Below are 19,348 nucleotides of genomic sequence, written 5' to 3' on the forward strand. Positions count from 1 at the left end.
TAACTTTATTATAGTAGCGCTCAGGTCCGCTCGGCAGATTAGGGGTTAATAAGTGTAGGTAGGTGTCGGCGACGTTGAGGGGGGCAGATTAGGGGTTAATAAATATAACATAGGGGTCGGCGATGTTAGGGGTAGCAGATTAGGGGTACATAGGGATAACGTAGGTGGCGGCGATTTGCGGTCGGAAGATTAGGGGTTAATTATTTTAAGTAGCTTGCGGCGACGTTGTGGGGGGCAAGTTAGGGGTTAATAGATATAATACAGGGGTCGGCGGTGTTAGGGGCAGCAGATTAGGGGTACATAAGTATAACGTAGGTGGCGGTCGGCAGATTAGGGGTTAAAAATTTTAATCGAGTGGCGGCGATGTGGGGGGAGCTCGGTTTAGGGGTACATAGGTAGTTTATGGGTGTTAGTGTACTTTAGGGTACAGTAGTTAAGAGCTTTATAAACCGGCGTTAGCCAGAAAGCTCTTAACTCCTGCTATTTTCAGGCGGCTGGAATCTTGTCGTTAGAGCTCTAACGCTCACTGCAGAAACGACTCTAAATACCGGCGTTAGGAAGATCCCATTGAAAAGATAGGCTACGCAAATGGCGTAGGGGGATCTGCGGTATGGAAAAGTCGCGGCTGAAAAGTGAGCGTTAGACCCTTTAATCACTGACTCCAAATACCAGCGGGCGGCCAAAACCAGCGTTAGGAGCCTCTAACGCTGGTTTTGACGGCTACCGCCGAACTCTAAATCTAGGCCTAAGTTACAAAATGGCAGCTCCCATTGTTTTATAGAAACTAAAGCTTTACACTTATTTTGTCAATATTGAAGTGCTTCTTTCTATCTATCATTTATTTAGTGTTCAATGTCCCTTTAACACACTAAATAGCAGTTGAGGTTGTTACACTAACAGCACAAGTTCTGGCCTGACTGCATAAAGATTACTCATACAAGCGCTGTGGCATGCGCTTGTGATATTGGATAAAACCTCACAAACAAGCAGAGTTACAGAGACGATAAGGATGTGCTTGATAATCATACACCTTGCAGTAGATATGTAAGAAAATAGAAGAATGTCTGACAGTATACACAGGGCTATCCTAGCGGTACATAAGTGCAAAAAGAAAATAATCTATTGTGTTATAGCATTTATTATTGTATATACCTATGTGTTTAACACCTTAATGACCACATCGGGCTCTGTATGTTGGTGTTCGTTAAGGGTTTTCCGGGTTATAATAGCACAGATCCCGCCGCTCGCTATTATACCATCCATCCTTCCTGCTGGCCATCGGAAATAACACGGTCTCACTCCTGGCCGCAAGACCACGCTATTAAAAATGCAATCCCCATAGGGGCTAACTCCTGCAGAGGGGTGAAACATTTCATTAAAGTCAGATGCAGAGCAGTAATGTGCTACTGTGAGCCAGCTGAGCACATCTGGTAAGCCAATAACAAGAGACATATGTTTGTAGCCACTAATGAACAGCTAGATTCCCAGCACTAAACTGTTGCTCCTGAGCCTACCTAGGCATGTTTTCCATCAAAGGATGACAAGAGAACAATGTAAATGTAATAGAAATACAGGAAGCAGGTTGTGCAGTAGGAAAGAAGAGCATTGAGGAAGCAGGTTGTGCAGTAGGAGAGAGGAGCAGACAGGAAGCAGGTTGTGCAGTAGGAGTGAGGAGCAGACAGGAAGCAGGTTGTGCAGTAGGAGAGAGGAGCAGACAGGAAGCAGGTTGTGCAGTAGGAGTGAGGAGCAGACAGGAAGCAGGTTGTGCATTAGGAGTGAGGAGCAGACAGGAAGCAGGTTGTGCAGTAGGCCTGAGGAGCAGACAGGAAGCAGGTTGTGCAGTAGGAGTGAGGAGCAGTCAGGAAGCAGGTTGTGCAGTAGGAGTGAGGAGCAGACAGGAAGCAGGTTGTGCAGTAGGAGTGAGGAGCAGACAGGAAGCAGGTTGTGCAGTAGGAGTGAGGAGCAGACAGGAAGCAGGTTGTGCAGTAGGAGTGAGGAGCAGAGAGGAAGCAGGTTGTACAGTAGACGTGAGGAGCAGACAGGAAGCAGGTTGTGCAGTAGGAGTGAGGAGCAGACAGGAAGCAGGTTGTGCAGTAGGAGTGAGGAGCAGACAGGAAGCAGGTTGTGCAGTAGGCCTGAGGAGCAGACAGGAAGCAGGTTGTGCAGTAGGAGTGAGGAGCAGACAGGAAGCAGGTTGTGCAGTAGGAGTGAGGAGCAGACAGGAAGCAGGTTGTGCAGTAGGAGTGAGGAGCAGACAGGAAGCAGGTTGTGCAGTAGGAGTGAGGAGCAGACAGGAAGCAGGTTGTGCAGTAGACGTGAGGAGCAGACAGGAAGCAGGTTGTGCAGTAGACGTGAGGAGCAGACAGGAAGCAGGTTGTGCAGTAGACGTGAGGAGCAGACAGGAAGCAGGTTGTGCAGTAGGAGTGAGGAGCAGACAGGAAGCAGGTTGTGCAGTAGGCCTGAGGAGCAGACAGGAAGCAGGTTGTGCAGTAGGCCTGAGGAGCAGACAGGAAGCAGGTTGTGCAGTAGGAGAGAGGAGCAGACAGGAAGCAGGTTGTGCAGTAGGAGTGAGGAACAGACAGGAAGCAGGTTGTGCAGTAGGAGTGAGGAGCAGACAGGAAGCAGGTTGTGCAGGAGTGAGGAGCAGACAGGAAGCAGGTTGTGCAGTAGGAGTGAGGAGCAGACAGGAAGCAGGTTGTTCAGTAGGGGTGAGGAGCAGAGAGAAAGCAGGTTGTGCAGCAGGAGTGAGGAGCAGAGAGGAAGCATGTTGTGCAGTAGGAGTGAGGAGCAGACAGGAAGCATGTTGTGCAGTAGGAGTGAGGAGCAGACAGGAAGCAGGTTGTGCAGTAGGAGTGAGGAGCAGACAGGAAGCAGGTTGTGCAGTAGGAGTGAGGAGCAGACAGGAAGCAGGTTGTGCAGTAGGAGTGAGGAGCAGACAGGAAGCAGGTTGTGCAGTAGGAGTGAGGAGCAGACAGGAAGCAGGTTGTGCAGTAGGAGTGAGGAGCAGACAGGAAGCAGGTTGTGCAGTAGGAGTGAGGAGCAGACAGGAAGCAGGTTGTGCAGTAGGCATGAGGAGCAGACAGGAAGCAGGTTGTGCAGTAGGAGTGAGGAGCAGACAATAAGTAGGTTGTTCAGTAGGCATGAGGAGCAAGATTTCCTAGTCTAGATAGCATCTGACTGCACTCTCATACTCCGTATAGTGTGGTAGGTAGAGGGACACTATTGCAGAATTAAATAAGTTATAGGGTCACTATCTGAGGGTAAGTAACCACCAGAGATAAGTAAAACACTTAAAGGGACAGTATACTCCTAGTAATTACAAGACATTTCTGTTGTGTTACTAAAGAATAACTTATCAGCTAAGTCTAAACATTTTTAAAACAAAATATATTGTTTGCTGCAATTACTTTTCAGTAGCCAAACTCTACCATTTCCCTTATTTGTTGTCTGTAGGCAAGGCTAGGCACAGCCAATATGTTAGTATAAATGCACTGTTTTGCAGTTATCTGCTAAAGATATTTAGAGATATGTAGTAGGGTTAGACTTAAGAAGTCAGTAGGGTGCATTTGCAGCTCCAAGTATTAGAAAAAATACAATTTCCAGAGCTAAATTACACAAAAAGGGGCAAAATAAATAATGAACATATATTTCAAGGTTATTTTATAACATTCTGTACTAACAGGAAGCATTAATTTGCTAGGAAAACCATACCCCATACACTGTGTTTGCTTAATCACATTACTTGGGTATTTACATGTCACTGCACCTATAACTGTTACAATGTGCCAATATAGAACCTAGTGCCAAGGCTGTGCTGCTCCAGTAATAATGTTTAATTAATGTCTCTGCAGAATGTAACTGTAATCAGCTGGGCTCCTTGCACGACCGCTGCAATGAAACGGGATACTGTGAATGCAAAAGAGGATCGACTGGTCCGAAGTGCGAGGACTGCCTGCCGGGTTACCACTGGCGACAGGGCTGCTACCGTAAGTATATCCATCTACAACACGTGTCCTGTACAGCAGTGCACATCTCCCCCATTAGACACAGAAGCAGATAGTTATTTGTATTATACGGCCAACGTCAGACAATTACATTATCAGCAAACCTCCTCAAACTACTGAACGGAGACAACTGTTTTAGGGGTATTGGTGGGAACGTTATGTATGAAGATACCCAGGGACACAGCTTCAGTTTGTAATACACCAGGCAACCCCTAATCTGCTGCACACTGTGTATTGTGCCTGATATACAACTAACTTACTGAGCTATACAGAGCCTAAATACCTCATATAACCATAAGGGTAACTGCGGAGCCTAAATACCTCATATAACCATAAGGGTAACTGCGGAGCCTAAATACCTCATATAACCATAAGGGTAACTGCGGAGCCTAAATTACTGCCTCATATAGCCATAAGGGTAACTGCGGAGCCTAAATTACTGCCTCATATAACCTTAAGGCTAACTGCGGAGCCTAAATTACTGCCTCATATAACCTTAAGGCTAACTGCGGAGCCTAAATTACTGCCTCATATAACCTTAAGGCTAACTGCGGAGCCTAAATTACTGCCTCATATAACCATAAGGCTAACTGCGGAGCCTAAATTACTGCCTCATATAGCCATAAGGGTAACTGCGGAGCCTAAATTACTGCCTCATATAACCATAAGGGTAACTGCGGAGCCTAAATTACTGCCTCATATAACCATAAGGGTAACTGCGGAGCCTAAATTACTGCCTCATATAACCTTAAGGCTAACTGCGGAGCCTAAATTACTGCCTCATATAACCATAAGGGTAACTGCGGAGCCTAAATTACTGCCTCATATAACCTTAAGGCTAACTGCGGAGCCTAAATTACTGCCTCATATAACCTTAAGGCTAACTGCGGAGCCTAAATTACTGCCTCATATAACCATAAGGCTAACTGCGGAGCCTAAATTACTGCCTCATATAACCATAAGGGTAACTGCGGAGCCTAAATTACTGCCTCATATAACCATAAGGGTAACTGCGGAGCCTAAATTACTGCCTCATATAACCATAAGGCTAACTGCGGAGCCTAAATTACTGCCTCATATAACCATAAGGCTAACTGCGGAGCCTAAATTACTGCCTCATAACCATAAGGCTAACTGCGGAGCATATAGATAGATACAGAGCCTCATATAACCATAAGGGTAACTGCAGAGCCTGATATAGCCATAAGGGTAACTGCAGAGCCTGATATAGCCATAAGGGTAACTGCAGAGCCTGATATAGCCATAAGGGTAACTGCAGAGCCTGATATAGCCATAAGGGTAACTGCAGAGCCTGATATAGCCATAAGGGTAACTGCAGAGCCTGATATAGCCATAAGGGTAACTGCAGAGCCTGATATAGCCATAAGGGTAACTGCAGAGCCTGATATAGCCATAAGGGTAACTGCAGAGCCTGATATAGCCATAAGGGTAACTGCAGAGCCTGATATAGCCATAAGGGTAACTGCAGTCTGATATAGCCATAAGGGTAACTGCAGTCTGATATAACCATAAGGGTAACTGCAGAGCCTGCTATAGCCATAAGGGTAACTGCAGAGCCTGCTATAGCCATAAGGGTAACTGCAGAGCCTGATATAGCCATAAGGGTAACTGCAGAGCCTGATATAGCCATAAGAGTAACTGCAGAGCCTGATATAGCCATAAGAGTAACTGCAGAGCCTGATATAACCATAAGGGTAACTGCAGAGCCTGATATAGCCATAAGGGTAACTGCTGAGCCTGATATAGCCATAAGGGTAACTGCAGAGCCTGATATAGCCATAAGGGTAACTGCAGAGCCTGATATAACCATAAGGGTAACTGCAGAGCCTGATATAGCCATAAGGGTAACTGCAGAGCCTGATATAACCATAAGGGTAACTGCGGAGCCTGTTATAGCCATAATGGTAACTGCGGAGCCTGTTATAGCCATAATGGTAACTGCGGAGCCTGATATAACCATAAGGGTAACTGCGGAGCCTGATATAGCCATAAGTGTAACTGCAGAGCCTGATATAACCATAAGGGTAACTGCGGAGCCTGATATAGCTATAAGGGTAACTGCAGAGCCTGATATAGCCATAAGGGTAACTGCAGAGCCTGATATAACCATAAGGGTAACTGCGGAGCCTGATATAGCTATAAGGGTAACTGCAGAGCCTGATATAGCCATAAGGGTAACTGCAGAGCCTGATATAGCCATAAGGGTAACTGCAGAGCCTGATATAACCATAAGGGTAACTGCAGAGCCTGATATAGCCATAAGGGTAACTGCAGAGCCTGATATAACCATAAGGGTAACTGCAGAGCCTGATATAACCATAAGGGTAACTGCAGAGCCTGATATAGCCATAAGGGTAACTGCAGAGCCTGATATAGCCATAAGGGTACCTGCAGAGCCTGATATAGCCATAAGGGTAACTGCGGAGCCTGATATAGCCATAAGGGTAACTGCGGAGCCTGATATAGCCATAAGGGTAACTGCGGAGCCTGATATAACCATAAGGGTAACTGCGGAGCCTGATATAACCATAAGGGTAACTGCAGAGCCTGGTATAACCATAAGGGTAACTGCAGAGCCTGATATAACCATACGGGTAACTGCAGAGCCTGATATAACCATAAGGGTAACTGCAGAGCCTGATATAGCCATAAGGGTAACTGCAGAGCCTGATATAACCATAAGGGTAACTGCAGAGCCTGATATAACCATAAGGGTAACTGCAGAGCCTGATATAGCCATAAGGGTAACTGCAGAGCCTGATATAGCCATAAGGGTAACTGCAGAGCCTGATATAGCCATAAGGGTAACTGCAGAGCCTGATATAGCCATAAGGGTAACTGCAGAGCCTGATATAACCATAAGGGTAATTGCAGAGCCTGATATAACCATAAGGGTAACTGCGGAGCCTGATATAGCCATAAGGGTAACTGCGGAGCCTGATATAGCCATAAGGGTAACTGCGGAGCCTGATATAGCCATAAGGGTAACTGCAGAGCCTGATATAGCCATAAGGGTAACTGCAGAGCCTGATATAGCCATAAGGGTAACTGCGGAGCCTGATATAGCCATAAGGGTAACTGCAGAGCCTGATATAACCATAAGGGTAACTGCAGAGCCTGATATAACCATAAGGGTAACTGCAGAGCCTGATATAGCCATAAGGGTAACTGCAGAGCCTGATATAACCATAAGGGTAACTGCAGAGCCTGATATAGCCATAAGGGTAACTGCAGAGCCTGATATAACCATAAGGGTAACTGCAGAGCCTGATATAGCCATAAGGGTAACTGCAGAGCCTGATATAGCCATAAGGGTAACTGCAGAGCCTGATATAACCATAAGGGTAACTGCAGAGCCTGATATAGCCATAAGGGTAACTGCAGAGCCTGATATAGCCATAAGGGTAACTGCAGAGCCTGATATAACCATAAGGGTAACTGCAGAGCCTGATATAGCCATAAGGGTAACTGCAGAGCCTGATATAACCATAAGGGTAACTGCAGAGCCTGATATAACCATAAGGGTAACTGCAGAGCCTGATATAACCATAAGGGTAACTGCAGAGCCTGATATAGCCATAAGGGTAACTGCAGAGCCTGATATAACCATAAGGGTAACTGCAGAGCCTGATATAACCATAAGGGTAACTGCAGAGCCTGATATAGCCATAAGAGTAACTGCAGAGCCTGCTATAGCCATAAGGGTAACTGCAGAGCCTGCTATAGCCATAAGGGTAACTGCAGTCTGAATCCTGTGTGTTAGATGCAGCTAAATCACTGACTTATAAGACAAATGACAAACCGCGCACATTTCTATTTGCATTAAACAAGCTTTACCCCTGTAGCTGTTGCATAATGGATATTGCCAGCAGCACAAATAAAAGAACAGCACTGTTTCCCCTCAGGTATAATACAGGGGTCACATTTAATCACCTGTTTATCCTTAATATTTTATGCTCTCATCTAATCCACCAGTAATATGCCCCACTTCTTCTCTACCATAAATCAAGTGTTTGCTACATTAGTTAGGGATGTAAGCTCCATAAACAGATCCTGCACAAACATACCCCAGCTGACCAACAAGACAGCAGCCAATAACATTCTATTGCAAGAATACTCACAGTTTCACCATAGGTGCAGGAGACTACAATAGCAAGTGTTAGGTGAGACAGAGGTATAATCGCTGTAGACAAGACACACGCTGAAGCTCCTCACATTGTGCCAGGTTGGCACAAGCATACATGCATGGCAGGGGTCACCTTGTAGTAGGGTAGGCTGAAGAGAAGAAAGAGAACAGGGGCTAAAAAAGTCCAGATGCCAAGAGGCAAAACAAAGTCTGTCAAGTGTAAAGACAATGCTAGCAGCAGGTACAGTGAGTAGGTTACACAACTCAGGGTGGGGCTAATCTGCTGAGGGGCTTCAGCTGTGCTCACAAGGCTGGCTCCCCCAGTCACAGGATAGGAGCGTTATACCCAGGTTTAAAGGACATGCAATGCCTTTTTAGATATGTACAATAGTATATATAAATGCTGCAATAAATAAAGCATTACTACTGCCATTTTGTTAACATTTGCATTGTTTTGGTATGCACATGGAAAAAAAGCTGTTTGAGTAGGTTACCTTATTAGAGAGAGATATAAATGAGAGCTTGCACTGAGCAGTGTTCACTGTAGCATGTTGCAGGGTCTGAAGTCATGAAGCCTGCATGATGCCCTTTCAGAGGACAGTGGAAAAGGCACAACTTTAATAAATAATTATCAGGAACAAGGGGGCAAAATAACTAATAAGGGCAACAAGCTCAGCAGCAATACCAGTGCCAACCAGTGTTCCCTCTAAGGACAGTTTTGTGTGCAGCCTAGCAGTGAAACAGTTAACAAGAGAACCATACCTTTCCACCTGCATTGTGCAATGTTTGCTAATTGCAGGGTGTGGTTACCTAATTAACTGTTTCACTGCTGGGCCGCACACAAAACTGGCCTTAGAGGGAACACTGGTGCCAACTACCCAAGCTCTCTGTGCTACATGCGAGTATGTAAGATATAGGGTTGCCACCCGTCCCTTAAAATACAGAACACTTATAAGTTACACATGCTGCAGGGTGCGCAGGGGGGAATATGAATAGTGCTGTCTAGAAACACAATACATGTTCCTCCCTGCACACCCTGCAGCATGTGTAACTCATAAGTGTCCAGGAAAACATGGCTGAGGTGGCAACCCTAGTAAGATATCCCCTTGCAGGAGACATGAAGCTCAGCTGCCTGGGAGAACTAAATGTAACAAGCACAACTCAGTAACTGCTCTGAACTGCAGCACATGTGATCAAATCAGCCAATTGTGCTAAAGTCACCTGTTCTCATCCTCAGGCAGTTGTAAAGGTCACACTCACAGGTTAAAGGGGCAGAGAAAGGCAGTGTGTTACAGCATGTGGTTATTGTACAAAAGGGTTAAACACAGAGGTAAACTCAGCTCCAAAGCAACACTACTGGAAGCTGGCTGAACATATATGACAAGCCAATTACATAAGGCATATGTGTGTAGCCAGCAATCACCAACTAGCTCCCAATAGGGCATTGCTGTTGCAGAGGATATGTACATACGCTTTCAACAAAAGACACCAAGAGAACAAAGTACATTTGATAATAGTAATGAACTGAAATTATTAACTTCTTTGTTGAAAAGCAGGAAGATAAGCTCAGAAGTGTGCACGTGTCTGCAGCAGTTCTGCAACAATGTAATACATGAGCAAGAGCACTAGATGGCAGGACTATTTCCTGTCATGTAGAGCTCCAGGCATGTGCACGCTACCTATCTAGATATCTCTTCAACAAAGAATAACATGCGAACAAAGCAAATTTGATAATAGAAGTAAATTGGAAACTTAAAAAAAAAAACAGAATTTATGCTTACCTGATAAATTACTTTCTCCAAAGGTGTGTCCGGTCCACGGCGTCATCCATTACTTGTGGGATATTCTCCTCCCCTACAGGAAATGGCAAGGAGAGCACACAGCAAGAGCTGTCCATATAGTCCCCCCTCTGGCTCCGCCCCCCCAGTCATTCGACCGACGGTTAGGAGAAAAAGGAGAAACCATAGGGTGCTGTGGTGACTGTAGTGTATAGAGAAAGACATTTTTCAAACCTGATTCAAAAACCAGGGCGGGCCGTAGACCGGACACACCGTTGGAGAAAGTAATTTATCAGGTAAGCATAAATTCTGTTTTCTCCAACATTGGTGTGTCCGGTCCACAGCGTCATCCATTACTTGTGGGAACCAATACCAAAGCTTTAGGACACGGATGAAGGGAGGGAGCAAATCAGGTTACCTAAACAGAAGGCACCACAGCTTGCAAAACCTTTCTCCCAAAAATAGCCTCCGAAGAAGCAAAAGTATCAAATTTGTAGAATCTGGCAAAAGTGTGCAGAGAAGACCAAGTCTCTGCCTTACATATCTGATCAACAGAAGCCTCGTTCTTGAAGGCTCATGGGAAGCCACAGCCCTAGTAGAGTGAGCTGTGATTGGTTCAGGAGGCTGCCGTCCGGCAGTCTCATAAGATAATCGGATAATACTTTTCCGCCCGAAAGAAAGAGAGGTAGCAGTAGCTTATTGTCCTCTCCTCTTACCAGAGTAAACGACAAACAAAGATGAGGTTTGTCTAAAATCCTTTGTTGCTTCTAAATAGGACTTTAAAGCACGAACTACATCTAAATTGTGTAACAAACGTTCCTTCTTTGAAACTGGATTCGGACACAGAGAAGGAACAACTATTTCCTGGTTAACATTCTTGTTGGAACAACTTTCGGAGGAAAACCAGGCTTAGTACGCAAAACAACCTTATCTGAATGGAACACCAGATAGGGTGGATCACACTGCAAAGCAGATAATTCAGAAACTCTTCTAGCAGAAGAAATAGCAACCAAAACAGAACTTTCCAAGATAGTAATTTGGTATCTATGGAATGTAAAGGTTCAAACGGAACCCCTTGAAGAACTGAAGGAACTAAATTTAGACTCCAAGGAGGAGTCATGGGTCTGTAAACAGGCTTGATTCTGACCAAAGCCTGTACAAAAGCTTGTACCTCTGGCACAGCTGCCAGTCGCTTGTGTAAAGCAGAAATCTGCCCTTTTAGAGAACTCACTGACAACCCTTTATCCAAACCTTCTTGGAGAAAGGAGAGAATCTTAGGAATTTTAATCTTACTCCAGGAGAATCCCTTGGATTCACACCAACAGATATATTTTTTCCATATTTTATGGTAAATCTTTCTAGTCACAGGTTTTCTGGCTTGAACCAGAGTATCTATCACTGAATTTGAAAACCCACGCCTGGATAAAATCAAGCGTTCAATTTCCAAGCAGTCAGCTGCAGAACGACTAGATTTGGATGATCGAATGGACCTTGTACTAGAAGATCCTGTCTCAAAGGTAGCTTCCATGGTGGAGCCGATGACATATTCACCAGGTCTGCATACCAAGTCCTGCGCGGCCACGCAGGAGCTATCAGAATCACAGAGGCCTTCTCCTGTTTGATCCTGGCTACGAGCCTGGGAAGGAGAGGGAGCGGTGGAAACGCATAAGCTAGGTTGAACGACCAAGACGCCACTAATGCATCCACTAGAGTTGCCTTGGGATCCCTGGATCTGGACCCGTAGCAAGGAACCTTGAAGTTCTGACGAGACACCATCAGATCCATGTCTGGAATGCCCCATAATTGAGTCAACTGGGCAAAAACCTCCGGGTGGAGTTCCCACTGCCCTGGATGGAAAGTCTGACGACTCAGATAATCCGCCTCCCAGTTGACTACTCCTGGGATGTGAATTGCAGATAGATGGCAGGAATGATCCTCCGCCCATTTGATGATCTTGGATACCTCTCTCATCGCCAAGGAACTCTTTGTTCCTCCCTGATGGTTGATGTAAGCTACAGTCGTCATGTTGTCTGACTGGAATCTTATGAATCCGGCCTTCGCTAGTTGAGGCCAAGCCCGGAGAGCATTGAATATCGCTCTCAGTTCCAGGATGTTTATCGGGAGAAGAGACTCTTCCCGAGACCATAGACCCTGAGCTTTCAGGGAATCCCAGACCGCGCCCCAGCCTAATAGACTGGCGTTGGTCGTGACAATGACCCACTCTGGTCTGCGGAAACTCATTCCCTGAGACAGGTGATCCTGTGTCAACCACCAACGAAGTGAGTCTCTGGTCATCTGGTCTACTTGAATCTGTGGAGACAAGTCTGCATAGTCCCCATTCCACTGATTGAGCATGCACAGTTGTAATGGTCTTAGATGAATTCGAGCAAAAGGAACTATGTCCATTGCTGCAACCATCAATCCTACTACTTCCATGCACTGAGCTATGGAAGGCTGCAGAATAGAGTGAAGAATTTGACAAGCGTTTAGAAGCTTTGACTTTCTGACATCTGTCAGGAAGATCTTCATTTGTAAAGAATCTATTATTGTTCCCAAAAGGGAACTCTTGTTGACGGAGACAGGGAACCCTTTTCTACGTTCACCTTCCACCCGTGAGATCTGAGAAAGGCTAGAACAATGTCTGTATGAGCCTTTGCCTTGGAAAGAGACGACGCTTGAATTAGAATGTCGTCTAAATAAGGTGCCACTGCAATGCCCCTCGGTCTTAGAACCATCAGAAGGGACCCTAGCACCTTTGTGAAAATTCTGGGAGCAGTGGCTAACCCGAATGAAAGAGCCACAAACTGATAATGTTTGTCCAGAAAGGCGAACCTTAGGAACTGATGATGATCTTAGAATCTTTAAATCCAGAATTGGTCTGAAAGTTCCCTCTTTTTTGGGAACTACAAACAGGTTTGAGTAAAACCCCTGACCTTGTTCCACAGTTGGAACTGAGTGTATCACTCCCACTTTACTATGGCTCCTACGCAGTGTAAGAATGCCTGTCTCTTCATCTGGTCTGAAGATAAGCGAGACATGTGGAACCTTCCCTTTGGAGGAAGTTCCTTTCTAGAAGATATCCCAAAGAGACTATTCTAGTGTCTAGGGATCCGGAACATCTCTTGCTCAAGCCTGAGCAAAAAGAGAGAGTCTGCCCCCTACTCGATCCGGTCCCGGATTGGGGCTACCCCTTCATGCTGTCTTGGTAGCAGCAGCAGGCTTTTTGGCCTGTTTACCCTAGTTCCAACCTTGCAATGTTTTCCATGCTGGTTTAGGTTGGGAAGTGTTGCCTTCTTGTCTGGAAGCCGCAGAGATAGGAATTGGTCCGTTCCTGAAATTGCGAAAGGAACGAAAATTAGATTTGTTCTTAGCCTTAAAAGGCCTATCTTGTGGAAGGGCATGTCCCTTTCCACCAGTAATGTCAGAAATAATCTCTTTCAATTCCGGCCCGAATAGGGTCTTATCCTTGAAAGGAATATTAAGCAATTTATTCTTGGACGACACATTCGCCGACCAGGATTTTAGCCAAAGCGCTCTGCGCGCCACTATAGCAATCCCTGCACTTTTCGCCGCTAACTTGGCAATAGAAAAGCGGCATCCAAAATAAATGAATTAGCCAACTTAAGTGCGTGAATTCTGTCCATGACTTCATCATATGGAGTCTCCCTTTGAAGCGAATTTTCCAGTTCCTCGAACCCAAATACGCTGCGATAGTGACAGGAATAATGCACGAGATTGGTTGAATAAGGAAGACCTGCTGAATAAATTCTTTTTTAACAGTCCTTCTAATCTTTTATTCATAGGATCTTTGAAAGCGCAACTGTCCTCAATAGGAATAGTTGTGCGCTTAGCTAACATTGAAACCGCCCCCTCAACCTTAGGAACCGTTTGCCATGTGTCCTATCTGGGGTCGACAATGGGGAACATTTTCTTGAATATAGGAGGTGGAACAAAAGGTATACCTGGCTTTTCCCACTCCTTAGTCACTATGTCCACCACCCGCTTGGGTATCGGAAAGGCATCAGCGTGCACTGGAACCTCTAAGAATTTGTCCATCTTGCACAATTTCTCTGGCATTACCAGAGAATCACAATCATCTAGAGTAGTTAGGACCTTCTTAAGCAGGGCGCGGAGGTGTTCCAACTTAAATTTAAAAATCACTATATTAGTGTCTGCCTGCTGAGAAACTTTTCCTGAATCAGAAACTTCCCCTTCAGACAGGCCCTCCCTCACTGCTATACTCAGATTGATGTGAGGGAACAACTGGTAAATTGTCCTCAGCGCTAACCTGCTCATCTTCTGTATTTAAAAAATGAGCAATCATGCTTTCTAGAATAGGATGGCAGTTTGGATAATAGATTTGCTAAAGAATTATCCCATCACTGCAGTTAATTGCTGCATAGTAACCAGCATTGGCGCGCTAGCTGTACTAGATATCGCCTGCGCGGGCAAAACTGGTATTGACACAGAAGGAGAGGATGATAAACTATCCCCACTACCTTCACATGAAGAATCATCCTGGGCAATCTTATTAAATGTGACAGTACTGTCCTTACTTTGTTTGGACGCTATGACACAATTTGCACAAAACATTAATAGAGGGAACCACCTTGGCTTCCATACATACACAGCATAAGCTATCTGAAGGTACAGACATGTTAGACAGAATATGGCAGGCTAATAATGCAATAAAAACGTTTTTAAAGAAAAGCGTTACTGTCTCTTTAAATAATAAACAAGCACACTTTATTTCTAAAAAAAACTATGAAGGCAATGTCCGATTTTTACAAAATTTGCACCCCATAGTCCTAATGCATTGAAAGTATTGCACACCAAGTTTCAAGACTTTAACCCTTAAAATGAGCAAACCGGAGCTATTTGTTCAAATAAACAATTTTAACACACAACAATCACTGCCACAGCCTTGCTGCTGCTTTTTACCTTCCCTTAAAGTGATCCAGCACTGAAATAAACCTTCCTGAGTCCGTTTTATTTACCCACAGGACCCTCAAATGAAGCTGCATGCACTGATAAGTAAATAAACTGCGCAATTGAGGAGCGAAAACAGGGCCTCCTTCATCTGCATTACCAGAGTGAAGGGGCCTTTCTGACTGAAGTAGTAGTCTAACTAGATGCCAGGCGAAAAAAACGTTCCCAAAAGTGTTTTTATAACACAAAAAAACACTCTAAATTTCCAATAAATCTGATAAAAACCAATCAATTTAACCCACAATAGTGTCAACCAGTATAGAGCCCATTTATAAGCCTTAATCTGTTATGAATCTAAGAAAATGGCTTACCGATCCCCAAGAGGGAAAATGAGTCTTCTAGCATTACACAGTCTTGTTAGAAATATGACTAATCGTACCTGAAGCAGATAAGTCTGCAAACTGTTCCCCCCAACTGAAGTTCTCTAGGCTCAACAGTCCTGCGTGGGAACAGCAATTGATTTTAGTTACTGCTGCTAAAATCATACTCCTCTTTTAACAGAAATCTTCTTCATTTTCTGTTGTAGAGTAAATAGTACAAACCGGCACTATTTTAAAATAACAAACTCTTGATAGAAGAAATAAAAAACTACAACTAACACCACAAACTCCTCACCATCCCCGTGGAGATGCTACTTGTTCAGAGCGGCAAGGAGAATGACTGGGGGGGCGGAGCCAGAGGGGGGACTATATGGACAGCTTATGCTGTGCTCTTTGCCATTTCCTGTAGGGGAGGAGAATATCCCACAAGTAATGGATGACGCCGTGGACCGGACACACCAATGTTGGAGAAAATCTATTTTCTATCTGAATCATGAAAAAACATGTTTGGGTTTCATGTCCCTTTAAAGGGACACTAAACCCAAATATTTTCTTACATGATTCAGATAGAGCAGCAATTTTAAGCAACTTTCTAATTTACTCCTATTAACAAATTTTCTTCGTTCTCTTGCTATCTTTATTTGAAAAGCAGAAAAAAAAGCTTTGGTGCCGGCCGATTTTAGGTTAAGAACCTGGGTTGCGCTTGCTGATTGGATGGCTAAATGTAGCCACAATCCGTTAGCCCTACCCAGAGTACTGAACCAAAAATAGGCCGGCTCCAAAGCTTTCATTCCTGCTTTTTCAAATAAAGATACCAAATGAACAAAGAAAAATTGATAAAAGGAGTCAATTAGAAAGTTGCTGCACTATCTGAATCATGTAAGAAAATATTTGGGTTTAGTGTCCCTTTAAGTAAGAAGATGCACACATTACAACAGAGCTGACAAAAAAACACATTTTAAAAATCATATCAAATTAATAAATGAAACCCAAATAAAAATATGCAATAAAAATTTGTATTGTTAAATCACATTTAAAATTGTAACAAAATTGTTCTGCAAAATCATATTTTATAGAAAAATTTAAATTTGTATTTAAAAAACTATTTAAGGTGCACAGTAGATACTGTAATAAAATACACTGTATTTATAATATGAAATTACAAAGTGTATTATTTTCCTTATTGTAAAATGAGTTTCCCCCTGTACAGGGGCATTCCATGGGAGTAGCTGAATTTTCTCATCCAGGTCTGGGGTATTCTGTAAATATTTCCCCTGTAGTTCTCGCTGTTTTATCTTGCAGACTGAGAGTGAGTCAAAATACACAAAACACTTATCCCAGGTATAAGAACATAGAGGCGATTGTAAGATAATAAACACTGAAAACAGGATAATCTCGAGACCACGCTATTAGTAATGCAATCCCCATTAAAAGAGGTTAAAAGTGCGCCCCTGGTCCCTTTACTCTCCCCAGCAGTGCCTTCCTTTCCAGCAAGAATCATTACTTTCTATAAGCCCCTATTTAGATAATTGCCCGTGGGCAGCTCCATGTGAGTGTCGTGTGGTTTTTCACATCTGACCCAACAAAGTTTTGATGATCGGGCCCTAAAGTGTCTGCAGAGGATATCAAGAGTTCAGCTTGATAATACAAGTAAACTGTCATTTTTTGTAATTTTTGTCTTTTTTGGTACGAATCATCAATTCCCAGGTTATCTATTATGCAATGAACTTGCTAAGAGTAACAAGCACTATTATGTCAAACAAACAGCAGCTTCTGCAGGATAGTATTAAAGGGGCATTATAGTAAAAAAAAAACAATGACAAGCTAATCTGTGAGAGCAAACAATTGTAAAACCCCACAAAAGGAGTTAAACACACATTAGAAATACCGCTCAGGACTTGCAGAGCACTGCTGGTCCCAAGAGGGACCTGCAGCTAACCCAATCAGCCACACTAGTGAGACGACTCAGATGTGGAATTTACACTGCTGATTGGATCAGCAGCATTTTCCACTCATGACCAGCAGTGCTCTGCGAGTCCCTAGCAGTATTTCTACGGTGTGTTTAACTCCTTTTCGGGGTTGATAGACTTACAATTACATGCATAACAGATTAGATCATGTCATTTGTCAACTGTAATGGCTCTTTAAAGCTTAGTACAAGTGTGTGCAATTGTACCTCCAAGCAGCATCAGCAGCATGAAATCTGCTTCTTTTTACAAAACCAAATGGGCATTTGTGTTCCATTAAGTGTTCGTGGTGTATGGAGTAAAAACTCATCTTCCCTCTTTTCCTTTCAGCCAACGTCTGTGATGAAGAACTTCTGATTTGCCAGAATGGTGGAACTTGCCACCTCGGGCAGAAATGCATCTGCCCGAGTGGCTTCAAGGGAGCCCTATGCCAGGATGCCAAATGTGACCCCACCCATAGGAACTGTGACTCATCGTCCAGCAGCCTAACCAGCTCCATCCTGACGGTCTGTTTGTTACTGCTGGGAACTGTGGACATTTAAAGCCCTGAATATTCTAGGCTGAGCAAGCTTCAGGGGAGCACTACAGACCATGCAATCCCAGACAAGCTGCCCTAGGAATGGGGGAGTGTGTCTGACAACTTCTGCAGTGCCTTTATTGCCCTTAAAGGCACAGAAGCACCAGGGCAGCCTGTAGAAGCAGAGAAGTGGCCCTAACGTGAAAGTGGGACCAAGAGGCGGACTGTCATTGTTAGTATCAATCCACTGTCTGGCTGTAGAGACACCAGATGCATCGAGGATCACCATGGCAAATAGAGGGACGCTTTCCTGGGAATATAAACAGTGTTTTGGGGGGTCACAGCAAAGTCACATGGACACATTTACTTAACAGAGGGAACCTCCTCATAGGACCCTTCAGATGACAACGTGGGAGAGAGGCCACGTGTGCCAAACACACCTTACAATAGATACACAGATAGCACATGCACTGCACCATGCTGGGGGCACCCGGATAAGGACTGTGGCTCTGACTGTTGGTTATTTTGTTTTATGGCAGATTGCTGCTTTTCTGTGTTAAATCACAGTGAAATGTTATTATGGAAGGTGTAGTCCTGAACTACAAAGATATAAATAAGAATAAGAAAAATCTTCCTTTGTATTCACACAACCCAGAGTTGCACAGAGGTAGACTTCCGCTCTCTATAGTCCTATCACAGCACAGGTCGCTAGCATTCTAGAGCGCAAACTCATTACCATTTCTCTAAATGAATATTGTACATTTGTTAGTTTTACCTTTTTCAGCAGGGTGTATAGTTACAAGGGTAATTTAGCTCTTAGTAAGTTTCCCCTAAGCCACAGGGAACTGCAGCAGACTGATTGTTAGCAGCAAACTGAGTTACACATATCTAGCACGAGATTACACTACTGATCGTTTTCACTGTGATGTGTTAACACTCGCATTGCCAAGAGGGCCTTCAGTGATTTTATTTGGATGACCCTGACAGCAACGGGTTAAACGGGGACTAGTCAATGGTTGCATCGGCTTTACTAAAATAGAGACATTCATAAAGCAAGAACACAGCAGAGCAGGGGTTAAACACAGAAAATATATTGATATATTGTATAAAGAGGTTTTTTTTTCTAGAAAATTATTTTTGTTTCCATTTAAATGTATATTACAATTCACAGAGTGAAAGCTTTATTGTAAAGACTTGGACATGTTAAATACAAAAATAAAAAGGAAGAAATCTAAAGTAAAGGTAATTTTGTATTAAAACTGTTTGCTGTCTAATGAGTCAATAGGAATAACCAGGGTACATGATATTTACAAGTGAATGGCACCAACAGTCACTGTAGTCACATATTATTTTTATTATTATTATCGGTTATTTGTAGAGCGCCAACAGATTCCACAGCGCTAATCTACTTTTAGTGCTACTTCTAGTGCTCCTAAAGAGAGACAAACGCTAGACATACGGATGCATTCACAGCAAAGATTAGCCGAGAATAGCATGTAAAGTTTTTTATTATTTACATTAGTTGATAAATGGATAAAGGTTTAGTTGCTATAATGTAATTGGTGTCGCCATGTTGTAACTTAAAGGGACAGTCTAGTCAAAATTAAACTTTCATGATTCAGGTAG

The 19,348-nt window shown here is 43.8% G+C and overlaps 1 protein-coding gene across 1 annotated transcript in view; it reads left to right on the forward strand.

The window, feature by feature from the left end:
• The window catches only part of NTNG2 (netrin G2), a 251,734-nt gene extending 232,771 nt beyond the window's left edge, over positions 1-18,963 (forward strand). Inside the window, exons 6-7 of the mRNA XM_053695408.1 lie at positions 3,852-3,986; positions 17,536-18,963. Of these exons, the coding sequence (XP_053551383.1) occupies positions 3,852-3,986; positions 17,536-17,747 (347 nt within the window). The 3' untranslated portion in view covers positions 17,748-18,963. The remainder of the gene's footprint in view (positions 1-3,851; positions 3,987-17,535) is intronic.
• Positions 18,964-19,348: the final 385 nt, after the last annotated feature.

Source organism: Bombina bombina, chromosome 12, assembly GCF_027579735.1.
Source record: "Bombina bombina isolate aBomBom1 chromosome 12, aBomBom1.pri, whole genome shotgun sequence".
In the NCBI taxonomy this organism is placed as follows: Eukaryota; Metazoa; Chordata; class Amphibia; order Anura; family Bombinatoridae; genus Bombina; species Bombina bombina.